Source organism: Pelmatolapia mariae, linkage group LG6 (assembly GCF_036321145.2).
Source record: "Pelmatolapia mariae isolate MD_Pm_ZW linkage group LG6, Pm_UMD_F_2, whole genome shotgun sequence".
NCBI lineage: Eukaryota > Metazoa > Chordata > Actinopteri > Cichliformes > Cichlidae > Pelmatolapia > Pelmatolapia mariae.
Window position 1 is genome coordinate 2845304 of NC_086232.1, and position 22184 is coordinate 2867487.

General features: G+C 40.2%; 1 protein-coding gene across 7 annotated transcripts in view; it reads right to left on the minus strand.

Moving 5' to 3' along the window:
• The window catches only part of tenm3 (teneurin transmembrane protein 3), a 266186-nt gene that overhangs the window by 100700 nt on the left and 143302 nt on the right, over positions 1 to 22184 (minus strand). For all 7 annotated transcript variants that reach the window (XM_063475648.1, XM_063475647.1, XM_063475646.1 and 4 more), the window contains 5 exons: positions 16636 to 16809; positions 15159 to 15223; positions 3992 to 4111; positions 1270 to 1353; positions 363 to 487 (listed from right to left, as the gene is read on the minus strand). In XM_063475648.1, coding sequence (XP_063331718.1) covers positions 363 to 487; positions 1270 to 1353; positions 3992 to 4111; positions 15159 to 15223; positions 16636 to 16809 — 568 coding nt within the window. The remainder of the gene's footprint in view (positions 1 to 362; positions 488 to 1269; positions 1354 to 3991; positions 4112 to 15158; positions 15224 to 16635; positions 16810 to 22184) is intronic.

A 22184-nucleotide genomic window follows, 5' to 3' on the forward strand; every position in this document is an offset into this window, starting at 1 on the left:
AATTGGTCGCACTCTACAGCCCTGAATGTTATTAACAATAGAAAGGATGGACATAGAGGCACAGAGGATATACTAGCAGTCTCTTAAAAGTCAATGCTGACTGCCAAATGGCAAAAGTTAACTTCAGTGGCAAAAACTTTAACATAAGTCATAGCATGACAACGTGAAAACCACTCAGGTGTCATTTTCTATCACTGCTGTTTGAATCAATGATTAAAGCTAGACATTAGCGGGAGTTGTTTTTTTTACTTCATTAGTACTTCAAATGATGAAAATATCACTTCATGCACTTTTTCCACTCTCCAATATGTTGGTGCACTAGTTCTAAAGTAGTTCTGGTAACATTTGCATTCCCGTGTTACCTGTGTATGTGAAGGTGGCAGGCCTTTGCGTCCATACACACCAACAAGAGCATCTCTCTGGACGGAAATGTTGAATTTCAGGAACTGTGGTTGGTCGATATACAGCTGGGACCTCCAAAACACACCTTAAATAAAGAAACAGAACAACATTAACTTCAGTGGTTTAAATATTAACACTCCCCAACTGACTTTCAGAAATGCCGCCTTCTCAACGTTAGTTGTCTTTATAAAAAACAGTGTGATTTGTTATTAATTTCCCATCGACTTCTGTTTCCTGCAACTGTGTGTGGTGTTGTAGCACAACAAGTTACTACTGCAGCTTATTCATAAATATGTGGCAAATGAATTCATTTCAAGAAAGCCATTTAACCTTTAAGGCTTATTACTGTGACACACTCGAAAATAATGTCAAAAGTGAAAACCAGTAAACAAAACTAGTGATTTCATTTACAGTGCTACAGATGCAGCGTTCCTTCACATGTGGAATATTTATAACTCCATCCTCGCAATTTAGATAATGAATGTCTTTGGACTGTGAAGCCAGAGTACCCGGAGAGAACCCACGCAAAGGCCCCGGGGAGGTGGGGGTATTGAACTCAGGACCTTCTTGCTGTGTGTAACAGTGCTAATCGCCACGCCACTGTGCTGCCTTGTTTACAAGTATAGTTATTATAATATGATTACGTTCCTCTTTGTAGTAGTTCTAGATTTAAGTAATACACTCAACTGAACTTGTTAGAATCTCTGCCATCACTGATATAACTGATTAACAGAAACATGGAGGATGATTCCACTACACAACATAACAATCCTACAAATTGGTATGGGGTGTTGGAAATCTTACACTTAGTTTACAGAGTATTAATCACAGCAGATCCCTACACATGTGCATTTGTGTACAGCTCACCTGGAGGTATATCTTGTATGGCTCGTCTCCCCACATCCACCTCTCCTGTGTCTATGGTGTTGTTCTCTAGAAAAAGCATCTTACCTGCAGAAGGAAAAACACATCAAACTGAATCCATGAGATGCTCTAAAAGCCACCATCATGGCTACATAGGAAGAACATTGTCCAACACAAGGAGGATACATCATCAACATGGGAGATAATACCAGTGCTTGTTAGGTAGCTAACAGTGACAGATTGTTTTCGGGCACTGGAGACAGGTTACACTGGCTGTGGTAGTTCACTACAGAAAATTCACTGCAGAAGAAATGATTATGTTTGGTCAGTTGAAAACATACACATTCCCCAAGTAAGTGAACATATAATAACACTCATAGATTTCTTACAGGTTAATTAAGGTTTTCATTTGAGTGAGTGCAAAGCCACGAAAGAAAACAAAAGCTGAACCTCAGAAAGTGTCGGCACTCAGTGTTTCAGTCAGGTGGACATTAAACGCTTACATGGCTGATCCCTGTGGTTAACAGTTATATATGTAAATGGTAATTGAGCTGGTTCTTTTCTACTCTTGTAGAGAAGGTTGTATAAAGCATCCAAGGTGCTTCATACTGCCTGTCTCATTCACTTTTGTTATGTTTTTCTGTGCTTTCTATCCAACATTCACCCTCCAGGAAACACAACAAAGAGCAACTTGGGGTTAATATGTTGCTCAAGGATGTTTGGCACACAGACTCGAGCAGCCAGGAGTTGAACCACCACCACTGTTTTGATTAATAGATGACATGTTCTTCCTCCTGACCTATACCCCATACCTCACACAGAAACTCCAGTGTATGTCATCCTTTCAAGAGGGTAAAGAATAATCCCCAACAATAATCTGCAGGTATAACATCTGGAACAATGAAAGTGGAATTTGTAGAAAAATCTAACCAGTTAAAGTAAAAACCAGTTAACCTGGAACACCTACCACACAAACCATTAAAGAAAAGACTGGGAGGGCCATAACAAGGGCAAAGGACAAACGTCAATGATCCATGTTAGCTTACTAAAGGTTGACAGAATGTATTATACTGTAATGGAATGGATTATGAGTTAACTTGGTTGTTGTGTTATTAATGTTATTGTGTTCAGAACTGCCACACTGTTAAGGCAAAGACGCCCTTAAACCTGCAACAATGTGATTTACTGAATGTCCTTGAATGTGTCAGTCGTGGACTGTGATACTAACACTAACTGATACTGATCACACGCTGAGAAAAGGTTCCTTCCCACAAAGGAATCATGGCACATACACCTGTTTGTGTTTCTATAGCTTCAGTGTAGTTTGCAGAGAGTAAAGCTGGAATGTGTTCACCAGCACTGGCTCAGGTGTGTCAGCAGTATATGTGAGTGTGTGTGTGAATATTTGTGGTTTACCTGTGATATGCATTAGCTACGCTGATATGACATGCTGCATATAACACAAGTGTTCAACTTAAAGACACAAACTATTATTTCTTATGTGAGAAAGATTCCCACCCCTGATGTTTCTGTAGTTCTCCTCACTCTTCCTGTGTATAATAGCTAACACACAGGAGAGGAGATCTGCTTTCTAATACTGACATTTATCTCATTCTTTGTCTACATCACTTAAACCTGTTTAATTCTTTCTTTGTTTTCTTTAACATTATCTGTGACTTGTTTTCGACTCATATCCTGCACATATTTAAACTGTTGTAAGTTTACAGTTTGGGGGCAAACTTTTGCCAGCAGAAAGGAAACATTTACAGTTTTTCTCTGTTTCCAAACAGCGATTTCAGAGCCCTCACAGCTTTCAGTAAACATCCTCCAACAGTCGGTGTGTGCTGCTGTTATCTCGCTTATTTTAAGTTTTATTCAGCACTGCTTTGTGGTTGTGAACAGAAGGGATGAGCAGTGAGAAAAAGAACAGAAAGAATTGAGAAAAAAAAGGCAAGAAAAGCTGAGAAAATGGAGACATGAAACTAAAAGAGTCTGACAGGCAGACAAAGAGAGAGAATAACTACAGAACAGAAAAGCTGCACATTTAACAAAAGCGTGACTGGCAGGGTGAGGTCAGCAGCCGTGGCTTTTGTCCTACATCTCTGTTACCTGTTACACTGATTTTTCTTTTACAATACTTCTCTGGTTTCTTTGCAATGCTGTTAGTCACTGCCTTCAAAACAAGTTTTCAGCACTAAAAGTAAGTTCAGACTGCATAATTTAAAAACAAAGCATGTTATTGATGTGAAAATCTGTTTGGTTTGTATCTGGTTGCTTTGATTTGTACTGTCCATTTCCTAACTGTTACTACTTGTACACTGTTCCCATATGTGTCCTGTTTTCTGCCTCGAGTCCAGAGGGACTGAGAGCAGGGTCACTACATCGCCATCTTTAAAAAAGCCAGTTAAGGGTGTTGTTCAAGTCCAACTCAGTGTGTGTGCGTGTGTGTGTGTGTGTGTGTGTGTGTGTGTGTGTGCGTGCCAAGCATCAAAGTGATATCAAACATCAGAATCTGAAAAGGGCTGGAAAGAAACCCTAACCTCTGAGAGTGAGTGGCAGATTATAATATGTGGTAAACTCTGAAGGCTATCCTGGGCTCCTGCGTTCAGCTCTTAGCTTTATGTTTCTTGCCTCACTGCACCGCCAGCCTTTAACTTTTCCACAGCTTTTATTGTTTTTAATGTCAAAAGAAAGGGAAGGAAAAAATCTTTAAGCAGGCACTCACTGTTGTCTGTAGACACTATAAATGTGTTGGGTGTTGTGTCTCTTCCTCCACCTCCATTTTCAAAGGCTCCGTATCCCTCACTCTCCTGAAGCTGCCAGTTTAGACCAAACAGATGCATGGCTGCAAAGAGGAGCAGACGAACAGGGAGGCAAAATGTTTAGTGTTCAGCAGAGCACCAACAGTAATCTATTAGACACTCAAATATACAAGCAAACACCATTCTAACCATTCTCTCACCTCCACACACACACATAAGCAAGCATCTACGGTCGGGCAGGTGTGTGTTTGTGTTACATAAAGCATCAGACAACTTTAGACATCAAGCTCATCTCCCGCTACATCTCAGTTGAGAAATAAGTAGGATAAAAAGTGAAACGAGTATCCACCAGCTACAGAAACATCCACAACCACACAGCTCATCACAGATCTCAGCTCAAACTGTTGTTCACTCCTACAGGATAAGGAGCCTCAGAATTATGTTATAACAAAATGAGCAAGCGTGTCACATGTTTCAGATCACAAACAAACCTGACTAACACCAGTAAATACAACATGCAGTTTTAAATGAAAATTAGATTTATTAAGTGAAAAACAATGGACCTGAACCTGTCTGGCCCTGTGTGAAAAAATAATTGCCCAATAATAAGTTGTGCTGCTGGCAGCGAGAAGAGTAAACAAGTGTTTGCGATATGGATTTCTCACATCCCTGTGGAGGAATGTTGTCCATGTCGTCTTTATAGAATTCTTTCACTCAGTAAAATTGGAAGGTTATGAGATGAACAGCCTGTTTAAGGTCACGCCAGGTCATCCAGATCCTGAAGCAGCAAAGCAACAGCAGCCCATCATACTACGACCACCATATTTGACCTTTTTATGGAATGCTGTGTTCATTTTGCACCACATGTAACAGGATGCAAACCTTTCTAAATGTTTAAATATTATGCCATAATTCCACAGAATAGTTTCCAAAAAGTCTTGTGGATCATGAACACGTCTGTGTGTTCCTTTAGTCAGCAGACGTTTGTTCTTTGGAACTCTGCCAGTCTTTATCTCAACGTTGAATCATGAACAATATCTTATCTGAGGCAAGTGAGAGCCACGGTTCTTTGATGTTGTTCTCGGTTCTTTGGTGTTGTTCTCGGTTCTTTGGTGTTGCTCTCGGTTCTTTGATGTTGTTCTCGGTTCTTTGGTGTTGTTCTCGGTTCTTTGATGTTGTTCTCGGTTCTTTGGTGTTGTTCTCGGTTCTTTGGTGTTGTTCTCAGGTCTTTGGTGTTGTTCTCGGTTCTTTGGTGTTGTTCTCAGGTCTTTGGTGTTGTTCTCGGTTCTTTGGTGTTGTTCTCGGTTCTTTGGTGTTGTTCTCGGGTCTTTAGTGTTGTTCTCGGTTCTTTGATGTTGTTCTCGGGTCTTTGGTGTTGTTCTCGGGTCTTTGGTGTTGTTCTCGGTTCTTTGATGTTGTTCTCGGTTCTTTGAGGTTGTTCTCGATTCTTTGAGGCTGTTCTCGGGTCTTTGATGTTGTTCTCGGGTCTTTGAGGTTGTTCTCGGTTCTTTGGTGTTGTTCTCAGGTCTTTGAGGTTGTTCTCGGTTCTTTGATGTTGTTCTCGGGTCTTTGGTGTTGTTCTCGGGTCTTTGATGTTGTTCTCGGTTCTTTGATGTTGTTCTCGGGTCTTTGGTGTTGTTCTCGGGTCTTTGGTGTTGTTCTCGGTTCTTTGATGTTGTTCTCGGTTCTTTGAGGTTGTTCTCGGTTCTTTGAGGCTGTTCTCGGGTCTTTGATGTTGTTCTCGGGTCTTTGAGGTTGTTCTCGGTTCTTTGATGTTGTTCTCAGGTCTTTGAGGTTGTTCTCGGTTCTTTGATGTTGTTCTCGGGTCTTTGATGTTGTTCTCGGTTCTTTGATGTTGTTCTCGGTTCTTTGATGTTGTTCTCAGGTCTTTGATGTTGTTCTCAGGTCTTTGGTGTTGTTCTCGGTTCTTTGGTGTTGTTCTCAGGTCTTTGGTGTTGTTCTCAGGTCTTTGGTGTTGTTCTCGGTTCTTTGGTGTTGTTCTCGGTTCTTTGATGTTGTTCTCAGGTCTTTGGTGTTGTTCTGGGTTCTTTGGTGTTGTTCTCGGGTCTTTGGTGTTGTTCTCAGGTCTTTGGTGTTGTTCTCGGTTCTTTGATGTTGTTCTCGGTTCTTTGAGGTTGTTCTCGGTTCTTTGAGGCTGTTCTCGGGTCTTTGATGTTGTTCTCGGGTCTTTGAGGTTGTTCTCGGTTCTTTGATGTTGTTCTCGGTTCTTTGGTGTTGTTCTCGGTTCTTTGATGTTGTTCTCGGTTCTTTGGTGTTGTTCTCGGTTCTTTGGTGTTGTTCTCAGGTCTTTGGTGTTGTTCTCGGTTCTTTGGTGTTGTTCTCGGTTCTTTGATGTTGTTCTCGGGTCTTTGATGTTGTTCTCGGTTCTTTGATGTTGTTCTCGGGTCTTTGGTGTTGTTCTCGGGTCTTTGGTGTTGTTCTCGGTTCTTTGATGTTGTTCTCGGTTCTTTGAGGTTGTTCTCGGTTCTTTGAGGCTGTTCTCGGGTCTTTGATGTTGTTCTCGGGTCTTTGAGGTTGTTCTCGGTTCTTTGATGTTGTTCTCAGGTCTTTGAGGTTGTTCTCGGTTCTTTGGTGTTGTTCTCGGGTCTTTGGTGTTGTTCTCGGGTCTTTGATGTTGTTCTCGGTTCTTTGATGTTGTTCTCGGGTCTTTGGTGTTGTTCTCGGGTCTTTGGTGTTGTTCTCGGTTCTTTGATGTTGTTCTCGGTTCTTTGAGGTTGTTCTCGGTTCTTTGAGGCTGTTCTCGGGTCTTTGATGTTGTTCTCGGGTCTTTGAGGTTGTTCTCGGTTCTTTGATGTTGTTCTCAGGTCTTTGAGGTTGTTCTCGGTTCTTTGATGTTGTTCTCGGGTCTTTGATGTTGTTCTCAGGTCTTTGATGTTGTTCTCAGGTCTTTGGTGTTGTTCTCGGTTCTTTGGTGTTGTTCTCAGGTCTTTGGTGTTGTTCTCAGGTCTTTGGTGTTGTTCTCGGTTCTTTGGTGTTGTTCTCGGTTCTTTGATGTTGTTCTCAGGTCTTTGGTGTTGTTCTGGGTTCTTTGGTGTTGTTCTGGGTTCTTTGGTGTTGTTCTCAGGTCTTTGGTGTTGTTCTCGGTTCTTTGGTGTTGTTCTCGGTTCTTTGATGTTGTTCTCGGTTCTTTGATGTTGTTCTCAGGTCTTTGATGTTGTTCTCGGTTCTTTGATGTTGTTATCGGTTCTTTGATGTTGTTCTCAGGTCTTTGATGTTGTTCTCGGTTCTTTGAGGTTGTTCTCGGCTCTTTTGTGACCTCCTGGATGAGTGTCTGATGTGCTCTTGGAGCAGTTTTGGTAGGCAGGCCACTCCTCGGAAGGTTTACTACAGCTCCAGGTTTTATCCATTTTTGGACAATGGCTTTGACCGTGGTTCACTGGAGTCCCAAAGCCTTAGAAATGGGTTTGTGACCCTGTTTCCCAAATGTTCTTTAGCTTCTTTAGAGGGTGATGGGTGATTTCTTGATTCAACAGGTCTACCAGTAACCAGGCCTGTGTGGCTAGTGAAATTGAACTCTACTTTCCAAAAAACGAGGTTAATCACAGTTAATTCATGATTAAACAACAGAGGCAATGACTTTTTGCCACACAGCGAGGTGGGTTTGATTATTGTTTGAAAGCTTTGTTTTGGATTTTATTTGAGTTATCTTAGTTTAATAGTAAAATGTGTTTTAAAAATGTGAAACATATACAACAACAAAAGAAAGAAATTAGGACGGGGACAAACACTTTTTCTTAGCACTGTATTTTCATCTTTTATTTCATTGCTCCAGTTTCTGTTTGTTTCGGAGGGTTTAGTCCTCCTGCGTCTTTCCCCCTCTGTTATATAATTTTATGCCTTTCCTTGTTAATGGTTATTTAGCTCCTGTTTTATTTTGGAAGTTTATTTACCCCCAGTGCATTGCATTTATTAGCTGCAGCTATTTTTTTTCTCCCCTTGTGAAACATTTTGTTATTTGTATTTTGTGTTTTCTTCCTCATTTTTTTAAATACAGATAGTTTTTTGTTTTATTTCAGCCTGTCCCAGGGTTCCTTTACCTGTAACCGTTGTTTTGTTGTCCATCTCATTATGTTGGACTCGCCAAACAATTCAAAACATCCTAGTACACAGGCAACAGTTTTTCAATTCAACAAAAGTCTGTAAAGATGACTTCTAGGTTTAATTATAGACATAAAAAAAAGTTTTAAAGTTGTCTGAGGAAATCTGTAGTGCGGGATTAATTTGATCAAAATCAAAATACTTTTTATATCATCAAGCCCAGAGATAATCAGATGTCTGTCTGAAAGGAAACCCACACTCAGCCAGGCACATAAACTGTTTTTACAGTATCTCAGTTATCTTTTCATCTCCAGTAAGTACACATGCACATGCACATGGAGTGCTATTTATAAAACACTTTTCAGATTTTTGATTGCTTTATTTTGAACAAATATAAATAAAATGAAAAACAAAATACATTTAAAAATAAAAAAGAAAGTAGAAGTTATAAAACACACACGATATTTTCAAATCCGATCTGGGTCACTTTCGTATGTGGTACTGAATCCGATACATATCTGATGTTTTAGAAAGCGACTGCTGTTTGAATGGTCAGGTCGCATTAAATCCGTCTTTTACGTCACTGACACGAGACAGACGCCAATTATCAGCGCCTGAGAAGACATGGTGAACGCTTCCTGGCCATCCAGTGAAACTGTTGGGAAGACAACGTTGGAGAAACATGAACATTTTATTTGTACTGTATAATCTGCAGATTCTGACAGAAATCTGCAACTATCCTTTGAAACACCGCTCCTCTCTAAAACAGCAATAAGGATCATTATTAGGCCATATGTAAATAACAAAATAACTTTATAACTTAAAGCAAAATTGGGAAACGTAAAGTCCGAAACAAGTCTTTATATTAAGGCCGTCAGTCAAACAGTACTGTTGGTCTGGGTCTAAACAGAGCGCGTTGTGTGTGACGTCTTCTTTTGCGCATGCGGGCCGCTCTGAGGGTTCACACTAGAGCGCGTTTGCTGTCGCATTTTATTTGTAGTGTGAACGAGCAGACAAAAAAATCAGATTTGATCAAAAAATCGGAATTGAGCATTAAGACCTGCAGTGTGAACGTAGCCCTAGTGTTCATAATCTAGACACACATAAAACACTATCACACCTTGTGATTCAGCTGCCTCTAAATCTTTGTACCTTGTAAAAAACAGTCTTTTCCTGTGTTTTCTCAGCACTTTGACATCCACAGCTTATCTTGATGTTTCTGTTTTCTACTAAATAGCTTTATTGGATAATTTGCTATGACACAATAATGTAAATACCAACAATGTTATAACAAATGTATCATTAGCATCTTTTTCATTATTTATTTCACTTCTAGTCTCATTGTACATTCAGAGCACTTTTTATTACAAGCCACATTTATTCAAACTTAAACAGCACTTTGTGTCTGTCAAGCTCACCAACAAACAACAACTTTGAGGTTCAGTATGTCCAAGGACACTTTAACTCTCACACAGGACCAGGGAAAGATTAAACCGCTGACCTTCCAATTGGCAGATTGTTCTACCTTTTGAGCTACAGCCACCACATCACTGCTTTAGACTACATATCACATTTAACACTTCATATATTTAGTTAGTTAGAGGATCAATAGGGGGTCCATGTCCCTCTTTCGGACACTCCCATAGGGCTTAAATCTGGGACTCGCCACCAGTTGCTCTTAGAACTGAAGAAGCTTCTGGGATGAAACATCTTCAAGAAAACTTACAGAAGTTCAGACGATTTTCTTTCCAAGCTCCTTAGACTGAACAACACCTTCATCACAAAATACAGATAGCTGCTTTAACAACAGAAAGGTTAACAACTAATATAATCTGTTGATATATCCTGTGTGACAATCTTAAGCCAAAATTTTTTCCAGAACTATTTTTTTCTAGGATCAACATTATTGTGACATATGACATTGTTTTAATAGCAAAGCTCCACCTCTATAATGTCTCTACTGTCTGGAACTTAAAAGAATTCGTGAATATCTGATTTCTGCACTCTCTCACGTTGTGTCAAGGACCAATTACTGATTTAACATGGCAACATTTAGTGAGAGAAACCCCTGCTGTGGATCCTCCTACGACGCCCAACACACACTAATGCAGTTATTCTGCACACACATAGACAACCATCTGCCTCATTAAATTAGAGCCCTGCTGTGCTAGCCTGTTACCCACAACCCCTCATAGTGAGGACATGAGCAAAGGGTCATGGGAGAGTGCTGGCTAATCAACAGCAGCCTGAATGTGTATGTGTCGGCGTCTGTGTGAGTCATAAGGTAAGAGGATAATGGTGAGGGCAACAATCATGCGAGAGCTGCCGTCTCTATGAGAGATTATTAGGAAACAGGAAAACCAGTAGAACAATCTTGTGGATTTAAAGGTAGATTCAATTTAAAAACTATACATTCATCCATCACGTGGTGTCAACAGCTTTCTGCTACCAAATATTTCATATTATTTAGATATTTTATATTACCTTTGTGGAACTGACAACATAATGAGAAGAGTGCAATAGAAAAATCTGCAGCATGAAAAAGACTGACTATCCCAAAGCAGACCAGGCCTTCACTCTGTCTGAGCCCAGTTCAGCCCACCCACAGTGACAGGTTCAACAGCATCCACGCTGCCTCACCTCTAATGTCCAGAATATTTACAGAGGAAAACATTTAACTGCTTGGTCTGTTGTAGTCACAGTGCTGTACGCTCATGTGAAGCTGGTTAAAATGAGCAATCCCCTCAGGTCAGTGCTCAGAATGTATAACAACTCTATGTCAGCAGGTGTGGGCAAGTTTCTCAGGAAGCGTAGTAAGCTACAGTTTACTTTTGAATCTTGTCCAATTAAGTCTTTATCACTGTGGCCTCTGAAATTAAGGCTCTGTCGTTTAGCTGTCGTACATGCATGGTCAGGCCTTCTTGGCAGTTTCTTTGTTTTTTAAATCCTGTTCTGTTTGGCAGCATTTACAATCAGAATTATGATCTGGATGCACAGTTGTGCCAAACACATTTTGCTTTTCCAAGATTTTATAAATTCTCTATAGGCTCCTCTTTTTCTTTTATCTGTTTATTGATTGTTTTCTATCAGTTTTCTTCCAGTCATTACATTATATGTATAATATAATGTAATATAATAAGACAGTGTAATAATATATTGGCTTCAGTTCATTGGCTCCCTGTTAAATCCAGAATTCAAAATCCTGCTCCTCACATACAAGGACTTAAATAATCAGGCCCCATCTTATCTTAATGACCTTGTAGTACCATATCACCCTATTAGAGCACTTCGCTCTCACACTGCAGGCTTACTTGTTGTTCCTAGAGTATTTAAAAGTAGAATGGGAGGCAGAGCCTTCAGTTTTCAGGCCCCTCTTCTGTGGAACCAGCTTCCAGTTTGGATTCAGGAGACAGACACTATCTCTACTTTTAAGATTAGGCTTTAAACTTGTACTACCTACAGATACTCACACTGGAAATCAAGACGAAGAAATTATGCAGCTGGGCAGCCAAAAACTTCACTGTAACACAAAATAGTACTCAGTGATTTGTGTGGCCCCCATGTGCAGCATAAGGGCTCCGAATGAGATGACAGATGACATCCTGGGTGTGGCGTGGGTTCTCCTCTCAGGGGATCTGGACCTGGGCATCAATGAGCTGCCTGCATGCTCTCGCCACATGAAATAGTCATTCACCAGGAAGAACCTAGGACCGACTCTACCAGTGTAGGGTCTGACAATGGATCCAAGGAGTACACCCGGTACCTGATGGAAGTCAGGGTGCCATTAAGTAGCCTACAGAGGTCTGTGCATCTGTGGCCCTTCATGGTTGTGCCTCCCCAGATCATTATGCTGAATGAAGTTACAGGCAGCAGAACTTTCTCCATACCACTTCACATTTGCAACATGTGCTCAGGGTGTACCTGCAAAAAGCACAGGGTGCCCATGATGGGCCTGCCAATTCCTGTATTCTATGGCAAATGCCAGTAAGCCTCCATTGTGCCAGACAGTGTTCATAGAGCCCACTAGAGGACGCTGAACCCTCAGGAACTTTGTTTTTGGTTGGAGAAATTCACACCAATTGGAGGTTATTTTGTAGGGCTCTGTTCCTCGTTGCACAAAGGAGCAGATACTTCTGCTAAAGGACTGCACCTGTACGGTTAACTGTCCAGCAACAGCAAAATGTCAATATTGATGTGCTATCCTGGAGGTTTTGGACTACCTGCACATCCTTTCTAGAGTCCAGGTTTAGGGGGTGACTATAGCTCAAGAGGTAGGTCATCTATTAATTGGAAGGTTGATGTTTTTATCTCTGAATGCTCCAGTCTGCATGCCAGATATCCTTGGGCAAGATACTAACTTCATGTTGCTCTCCATTGCATCCATTGCAGTGTGAATGCATGTGAATGTTAAATAGAAAGCACTTAAGTAGCGAAGAAAGTGCTTGTATGAAAGGGCGAATGAGGCATAAAGCGCTTTAAGTGGTCAGGTAAAGTAGAAAAGCACTATACAAGAATTAGTCCATCAGTCCAAGTATCGCCTTATGCTACCAAAGTGACACTGACCGTAGCCAAATGCAAAACTAGTAAAAAAATAAAAGTTAAAAATGCAATCTCGAGGAGGCACAAAGTGTCAGTGGACTCCACCTGTAAAACTTGTTTTGGGGGTTGGTCTCATTGTGGTGACTGCTCCTGTAGTTTCTTATGTTTCAGGTTTTTCCTTTATAGTTTCTTCATAGTTGTGACTAATATATATAATACTTGTATTGATAAACTATGTATTGATAAACTATGTATTGATAGACTGTGTGCCAGTAGGTGGTGGTGAGCACCATAGTTGTCTGCTGGGGCAGCAGGCAGCATCAGTGCAGAGACGCCAGCAGGAACAACAAACTGATTCACAAAGTTGGAACCTTCGAGGTGCCTGAGTCAGTGAGTACCAGGAGGTCACTGAACAAGCTACAAACTGCTCTCCATCATAGACAGCTCATGAGACGGACCGCTCCACACTACCGAGGCTACAGAGCTCCTTCAGACTGGTTCAACCTGCTTTAGGTGATCATTCCTGTCTCTATAAAACTGAATAATAACTCCTCACTCTGTGGCAGATAAAAGATGAATGTATCTGTGACAAATATGATTCCACCCACCTGTTTTTTAAATTTATAGTGCACGTGTTATTTATTAACACAATGTCTACTACTCTTACACAATGTCAGTTTTACTTTTACAGTTTTTTAACTTAAAATTTACTTTGTTCTTTCACTGGTGTGTATATATGTTGTTTACTGTAGACTCCATCCATCCATACGTTGTGTCATCTGTTTCTGAGTTTCTTCATGTTACAGGAGGATATGTTTGTATTTGAGATCTTTAAGCCTTCTTCACTTTGTCAGCAGCTCTGGCAGTAATCAGACCAGGGTTAGTGAAGCTGAACTCAGCTTTCCCACAAATGTGGCCAATCACAGTTAATTCATTATTTAACAAGGAGGGCCTTCAATTAAAATATTATAGAAAGATTACATTTTTTGTATGTACTTAGGTTATCTTTATATAATTTTAACATTTGTTTGATGACTTGAAATATTTAAGTGTCATGAATATGCAAAGAATTCCAAAGTCAGGCCTCTGGGAAAATACTTTTTCACACTCACTTTTTGTCGATTCCTTAGTTCAGACAGAAAGCTTATTTTCCCACCTTATGACATTTATTTCTTAAAAAACTTTCTTCTTTCCGCCTTGTATCTCAGATCACAGCGCGGTCCTGCCTACCACCCACTCCTGCTCAGCTATGCAGGACTGTGGTTACTGTTACTGAAACTTTTCTGAAATGGCTCTAACGTGGGCCTCGCCTAATGTGACTTGCATTTAGCAAATAAACTCAACGTAATCAAACTGTTACTCGGTATGACGTTAGCTTGTAAGTTATGTTGTTGTTTAGTCATCTCTTGTCAGCTCTCCAGAGACTGGAGGGTCACATTTCTGATCTGCTGACAATAACAACTTGCGACAATATCGAGATTAAATGAATCATGTTCAAGTAGGTCTTCTTCTGTTACACCCCTAACTGCAGTTCAGGAGTGAGGCTTAATGTGATGAGGAAAAGGATGAGAGAGATGAGAAGGGGAGTAGTGGTGAAGGAGGTGAAGAAGATGAGAAAGAAAAAGCCAGAGAAAATGAAAACACATGTAACAGTTTTAAATGGTCAGATATTGTTTGTAACTACGAAGTACTACGAGTATCAGGGCCACACGAAGAAAAACACAGATATCATTGAGCATTCTGAGAATAACGTTGAAAGTACGAGATTAAAGTCGTAATTCTATTTCGAGAAAAAAGTCAAAATGTGGACATTACAGTTGCTTCCCCCTCCCTCCCCACCCACCATCAACGCCACACCGCACACAAAGCCAGTGGCGAGGGATCTACATGTCCAAGGACCGTCTGAGCTTCAGCTGTAATTGCTTTAGTTCTATTGTGGGAATCAATGACCTTTGGAAAAAGAAAAACTCCCCTCTGACTCTGTTTTTTCTCTTCTTCCTTCTTGCACACAGTCTAACAAGGAGTAAATTGCTTTGACAGTTTGAAAGTGTTGCAGGGGAGAAAGAAAAGCACTGAAGGGCTTTTTATGACCACAGCTGGAAAAGTGACGCATATATATGTGTGTGTGTATATGTATATGTATATATATATACATATAAAGATTAAAATTCAGACATAATATATGAATCCTTACAGATATTGCATATTCTAAACTGTAATGTTGTCACTGGTCAATCTTAACGAGTCATTCTTTTGTACTTTTATGCAGGTGTTGTCTCTTGGTATTAGACCTAAGGCAGATGTCTCTGCAGAGTGTGGGTTTAATAACTTAACTATCTGGTTATCTGATGGGCTCATCCCACAGAGAGAAAACCCCCACATGTAGCAACAAGAGCACAAGGATGGCTTATATCAAGACGCTGAACAGACGGCAGGAATTCACAATAACAGTGGACACAAATACAAGATTTCATTTATCATTAAGTGGCATTATAAGTGTGTGTGTGTGTGTGTGTGTGTGTGTTAGCTTACCGATGCAGTAACAGAGCATGACAGACAGCAGTACAGACAGACCTACTGCACTGAGGGCTGTACACCTGAGAAAAAAGGAAACAAAGGAAAAAAAGGTTGTAACACGTGTCACAGTTTTCTGGAGTAATTTTGAAAGCACTCATTTATTTTAATTACAAATCCCACCATCTTGTTGGGGATTGTATTTATTTTTGCAAATTCTTCTGTAAAACTACACGTTAGCTGCAGCTTGAAGCCTTGTGTGACCACTCCCAAAATACCTCATGCTACTTCCTAACATTGGTCATTTTATCTGCATCATTGGACACTGCCGATAAAATATATCTACATCTCTGTGTCTGTGGAAAAAAACATCTGATGAGAGTTTCGCCCTGCACCGAGTGTTTCTGGTTGTGTGGAACTTGCAAAAACATTGTCTTTAACACTGTACAAAAGGAGAGTTAAAGGATATAAAATAGCTATCAAGGCATTACAATAAGCCACAAATCTGTGGTAGGCAAACAAATAGCAGAGTCAGCTGTTCTCTAGATTCTAGTTTAAAGTCTTAACACATAAAAGCATTCATGAATTCTCTGCTCAGCATATCTTGTCACTCCTGTTGTAGTTGTTTCAATCGTTTACCTCGAACCTGAGAGCTCCACACTCGTGCTGATGGTTTTATAGATCCACTTTCTTTGATTCTATTTAAATAAACATTTACTCTACTGAAGCAAAGCATAAAAAAATATAACTTCTATGCTTATCAAGTACAACAAAATATCTATGAACTCTCTTTCTGTGAATAAAATGACTGTCATGCACTTTACACAGTTTTATATTTTACATTTACTTCTCGACACAAATATACTGATTTAATTTATCAAGTGAACCAAAAACTGATTAAATGTGATCTCTATGAGGACAAAAAAGAAAACTTTTTCTTCTCTAACACATGGAAATAGGAAATTCTCTACATTAGTGGGCAGCTAAACTAAAACAGTAAAAATGAAAAAGATTAAGATTAAAGTCACAGTTAGGAGAAAGGAAAGGAAGCTGAGTAGGAAAAAGAGTCAAAAGCCAAAAAGACATCGTTTAATTTCTAAAATAAAGTTGAACATCATATAAAACGATGATTCTGATTCTTTTCACACTGGGAAATAATGGCATGAATGTCACAACATCGCTGAAGCATCAGTCAAAATCAGCATAGTGTTATCAAATATGTGGATATCACTTCAGTTGTGTGGATCTGGGAGAACCGCCTCTCTCTGTGCTCTCTGGGAAAGTTCTTGAAAGAGACAGGATGCAAAGTGTGCTGTGTGTTTTTCCCACTCATCTGAAGAACATACCCCGGTAGCCAAATTGGCCCAGGAGTGGTCCAACTCGAGCTTGTTTGCCAGCATCTTCCCAAACTCCTGAAACTCTGAGTAAAGTCAAAGCGTGTGCTTGCAGGTACTCTTTCTTACTGATGGACAATAAGGTGAAAAATTCATTTTACCTCCATGAGCAGTACTTGGAGGATTTCTTGAACTTGAAGGCTGAGCGGGATAGAGTATTCCTAGGTAACGGCCTGGTAGGAGGGGAGTACACTGAGCCTGTTGCCATAGTGTAGCCAGGAGTAGCTGTGGAGAAGAGGGGGGTAGTGCCTGTGCCTGTTTTAAAGAGGAAGTGCCTACAGTGAGAGAGAAAAGGGAGGAACACATTAGTTACAGTTACATATACTGAAATTCTTTACATACACAGGAAATGAACTGCTGTGTTACAGTGTTGCCACTTGGTGACAGTGCCAAATGACTGTGTGAAAATAAGTCTTATTACACACCACAATCAAGTGGCTGAGCTGTCGAACTACAGCAAAGCTTGTTTTCAGTACTGTGTCTCAGACCTTTATACAGATTTCATGAACACAGTGTCACAACCTTCCAAGACAACTTTAGAGTCATGAAACTTACACAAATAATCTGGAAATTAACCCTGTAAGACCCAACACATCAAAGAACTGAGATGTTTAATAACCCTTATAACAAAATCCACTTCTTTGTTTTGCATCATGTTGTGATGATATACTTTTATTATATATTTTTTGTATCACATTTGATACATTGGGCATTTTGGGCAACTTTTTGTTAACAACAATGTTCATTTTAGACAAAAAAAAAAGAGTTTTGTCGATAGTTCTTTGAAATTATGGCAAGTATTGATCATGTTGATGAGATAGAGGTCATTATAGGGTTAAACTCAATTTGCTGTCCAACAACAAGTGCAGGCAAAATGAAAGCGTGTTTCTTCAGGGTCAACGCAAGAGATAGTTCAAACCTTTAAAAACACACACAAACAAACGTCAATTAAGCAACCCCACAAACACACACACTCCCCAAGACGTCTAGCTGTAAAATAGTCTCTCACTGGCTGTAAGCAGCAACCAGTGGTTAATACCAGTTTGGTAAAAGTGACTGTGTAGGAATTAGAGATGGCACGATACCACTTTTTTATGTCCGATACCGATACCGATATCATAAATTTGGATATCTGCCGATACCGATATGAATCCGATATAGTGTGTTTTTTAATCAATAAAACTGTTTTTTTTTAATATCTTGCTGCATTTTGTATAAGTTCATACTCAAGTTTAAATAAACAACAACACTAAAGCTATTCTGTTATACCTGTATGTAAAAAATACACTGCACCCAAAATATTTCATAGTTCAGCAAAACTGATCAATCTAATAAACTTAAACCTACTCCATCCTTACTATTCTGGTATTTTAAAGAGTACTTAGCAGAAATATTAAGCAACCTAACTAATAGGGTTGCAAACTCCCAGCAAAAAAAAAAAAAAAGGGAACCACCCCCCACCCTCCGCCTCATGATGCTTAATCGATGTAATCAACTTTAATTTGATGCTGTGTGAAAAAAATGCACAGAAATAAATTATTTTTTAAGAATAATTAAATATATTCAACATCTTTCTTCTACAGAATTGCAGACTGCACAGATGGTACTTTCCCAAAGGAAAAAGTACTATAGCTTACTAGGGTATATTAGACTTAATAGTTACTATATACAGTAATGGACTTCTATACATTTTACATCAGATTAAAACTTTGGGTGTAAGATTCAGATAATTATTTATTAAAAGCTAGACATTTTAAATGAGAATAAGAAAGAAAAGTATGTCTTTGTGCCCCCTTTTCCCTGTTAATGCCCTATCGGCCCCCCTGGCTAAACTTTGCTAGATCCGCCCCTGCACAGTTACCAGCCGTCAGCTACGTAGAAAAAGATCCTGGTCTAGAAAGTAATATTAAATAAATTCTAACAACAGCTTATCAAGCTTAAACGTGCTGCTGTTGTTCAGCCGCTGGTTTCCTCTTTCTGGTGCAAAGTGGGCCAAAAACAAAGAAGAGAGACGGACTCGCGACAGAAAAGCCGATCAGCTGATCATTAAGCAGTTTCACGATTGAAGTAGCAGCAGGAGAGGGAGGGAGAGAGAGAGATGCTCCATATATCGGTTGTTAAGCTTAACGTAGGTACGCTTTACAAACATTCAGAGATGAACTTACACACTTGCTTTACTTCTCTCTGGGATAACTTCCTCGGAGATGAAATGCTGGATTGCTAGCGAGGCTACAAATAAACACAGCCGCTCTATCACGTGAGCACACTGCTTCGACGTGCTACGGTTACAAGCCGAGTTACGCCGTGTCGCAAGTTTTGTGAGGTGCTTTTTTGATATTTAATGGATCGGATTACATTTTTTATTTCTCGCCGATATCCGATCCAGTAATTTAGGTCAGTATCGGACCGATACCGATACTTAATATCGGATCGGTCCATCTCTAGTAGGAATGACAAATAATCAAAACTAAAGTTGAAACATTGCCACACAGTCTTGGGTGTAGTACTGTATATGTCCTAATCAGCAGTTCTAACAGCTTGTGGGAGAAAGCTGTTCAGTCTGCAGGTTCAGTCTGCAGGTTCAGTCTGTAGGTTCAGCCTCTTTTAACCTGGAACCGTTTGCCTGATGGCATCAGTTAAGGAGACGGTGTGAGGGGACCTTTATGATGTTTAGTGGCCTACTCCTGCAGAATCTCTGGAAGAGGTCTTGGACAGAGGAAAGGAAACTCTCGGCTGCTCCAACTAGTCTCTGCAGTCATGTTTTGTCTGACATACTGCAGCTAGAATACCACGCTGACACACATTATGTTAGAACACTCAACCACACCGCTTAAAAAAATTCTGAGGATGCTGGTGAGGAGAGGGGCTTGTTTCAAACTCCTTTCTTTGCTGGGCAACCGATGGTTCTCCCTACACCAGCCCTCAAGGTGTTCAACTTTTTTTCAATGCAGTGATTCATCATTTCCGCGAATCAGTCCCACCACTGTGGTATCATATTCGAACTTAATGATTAGGTTACCCTCATATCTGGATACACAGTTGTATGTTAGCAGCATAAACAACAGTGGGCTGAGAACACAGCCTTGAGAAGATCCAGTGCTCAGTGTAATAGGCTTGGAGATGTTTTTCCCAGCATGGAGAGACTGAGGTCTCTCAGTCAGAAAGACCAGGATCCAGAGACATATGGTGGTGTTCAGGCCAAGTAAGGAGAGTTTCTCTATTAGTCTCTGTGAAATCATGAGCTAAACTCAATGTACAGGAGTCTGGCGAAGGTATCTTTCAGGTCCAGATGGGTGATGACCGAGTGTAAGGTGGTGGACACTGCATCCAGTGTGGAGCTCGAATGATAAGCAAAGTAGAGCAGGTTAAATGATGCAGGAAGGATGGCTGCGATGTGATGAGTCGCTCAAAACACAACATCACAATTGTTGTGATGTCGTGTTTTGAACACTTCCCCTGCCCTGAACACGGCATCCCGGGTTGTCAGCAGTGTGCACACCTCTGCAGTCATCCAGGGTTTCTGGTTGACATATGCAGTGAAGGTCTGTACACTTTGCAATGTAGCTGGTTTCTGGCGATGCATAATTTTTTAATATATTATTTGATCTCCCTGGGAGGCTGCCATCTTGAACACCCCCCACTGAGTGTGCCGTGTGCCTGAAGCAATCCTGAAGTGCTGACAATGCATCTTCTGGCCAGATCCTAGTCTGTTTCGTTACTGGCCTGCTGTGCTGGGGGTGGGGGGTAGTCTTGCATGCATAGGGGTGGTTTCTATACACCAAGTCCAGCATGTTCACTCCTCTGGTTTTAAAATCCACACATTGCTTGAACTTGGGGAGCACAGCTTTAAACTGGTGTGGTTAAAATCTCCTGCAATCACTACGAAGCTGTCCAGGTGTTTAGTTTAGCTCACTCATGGCGTTGTGTAGCCCTCCAATTGCCTCATTAGCAGTAGCCTTAGCATTAGCATCGGAAGCTACGTAAACGACTACAATAACAGTGGTGAATACTATCGACAGATAAAATGGCCAACATTTCACAATAAGAAACTCTGCCATGTGAGAACAGTGTTAGGTAGCTAATGTGGTACACCAGGTTTTATTTCTATGATGCAGAGACCCCATCTTGGCTCTTACCGCTGTTTGCGCCTCTGACTGTTTTGAACAGATGCGGCTGCTAACTAAAGATAGCTAGCTAGGATACAGTCTTTCATCCAAATATGGTCACTTCTGGCTCAGAAAAGCAAACATGGCAGTAACCAAAACACGAATGTTAAAGCTTTAAAATTGCGATTCAACAACCAATGGATGACATCCAGTGATTAAATTAGTTTTTTCACACCAGCTGTACACTTCCAAAACTCTGTACTCTCCCAAATCTAACATCAAGCCCTCATTTAGTTTATGACCCATCATTCATCTACATCTACAGCTAATTGTAGTTAAACATAAAATGCAATCACAGGGTCAACAATATTTGTTTGGGATACTTGACGTATTTAGGATGTTAACGACATCTTTGAGAGTTTTGTAATATCTATTAAGTCAATAAGAAGTTTCCAAAATGTTCATGCAGACATATATTCTGGCCACATCATAGCCTGGTTATTCTTGAGGGAAGTTAGTTTGAATTGCTTATCCATCTTAGTGTCACAGGTGTTTCTATAACAGCTGACATACAGGTAGGCAAGTGAGTGGGCACAGTCTGGACAGACTGCCAGTCCTTTAAGGAGAAAAAGGCAGCTGAGGGGCCAGTTAGTTTATGGCCAGGTATTTTTGAAAAAGATACTGAAGTGGAATATGTAGCTGCAATGTGCGGTTCGTCAGTATTACCTGAAAGATAATCATCTGAAAAACAAAGCCAATTAAAGCTGCTACCACAGGCTACATTTCTCGAGTCCTCAGACAGAAACTGTTGAGAATGAAGATGAAAAAGTTGTCAGAGAGCTCATCTTGTTCTTGACACTAGCAAGATACACAGGTTATTAGCCCAGTCAACAGTCAACCAAAGGACAATAGGTCATATAAAGATGACTTTCTAGAGGTTCATTAAAAGAAAAAATCCGTCTTTGGAAAATTTCAGAGTAAATATGAAATTTCTATTTAGCACATAGAATCCATGTAGGCCTACAGTAATTATCAAGGTCACAATGTTCAATTAATGACAGGACCTCAGCTAATGATCATCTGTAATTCTAATTAGACTGTTCTCTAATAGGGCTGTGTGATTAACAATTAGAACCAATTATAAGAAGGGCTCTTCAATTAATACCTGCCTGTGGGCAATATGTGAAGAGAGAGACAGAGAGAGGAAAAGAAGGCAAAAGTGAGAAACCAGCAGATAAATCGTGGAGTGATTTTGTGTAAAGTAGTGTTTAAGTGTGTAATCAAAGGCATGAGAGGTGCTCAATCACTCGACCAAACAATGGCCCAAAACAATAAGGAAGGATTTGTAATTACATTCATTACATTACACTAAGTTCATGCCAGGAGTTTGTTACCCAGAAATGATGACTGTATTATGTTTTGGTACATTAACTCATCAATTTAAAAAAGTACAAACATCTACATCAACATAACAAACCACCACATAAATCAAGGAGATGAATTAGTGCTGTTGCTGATTTTGTTCAGATCTTAGAGAGGAGACA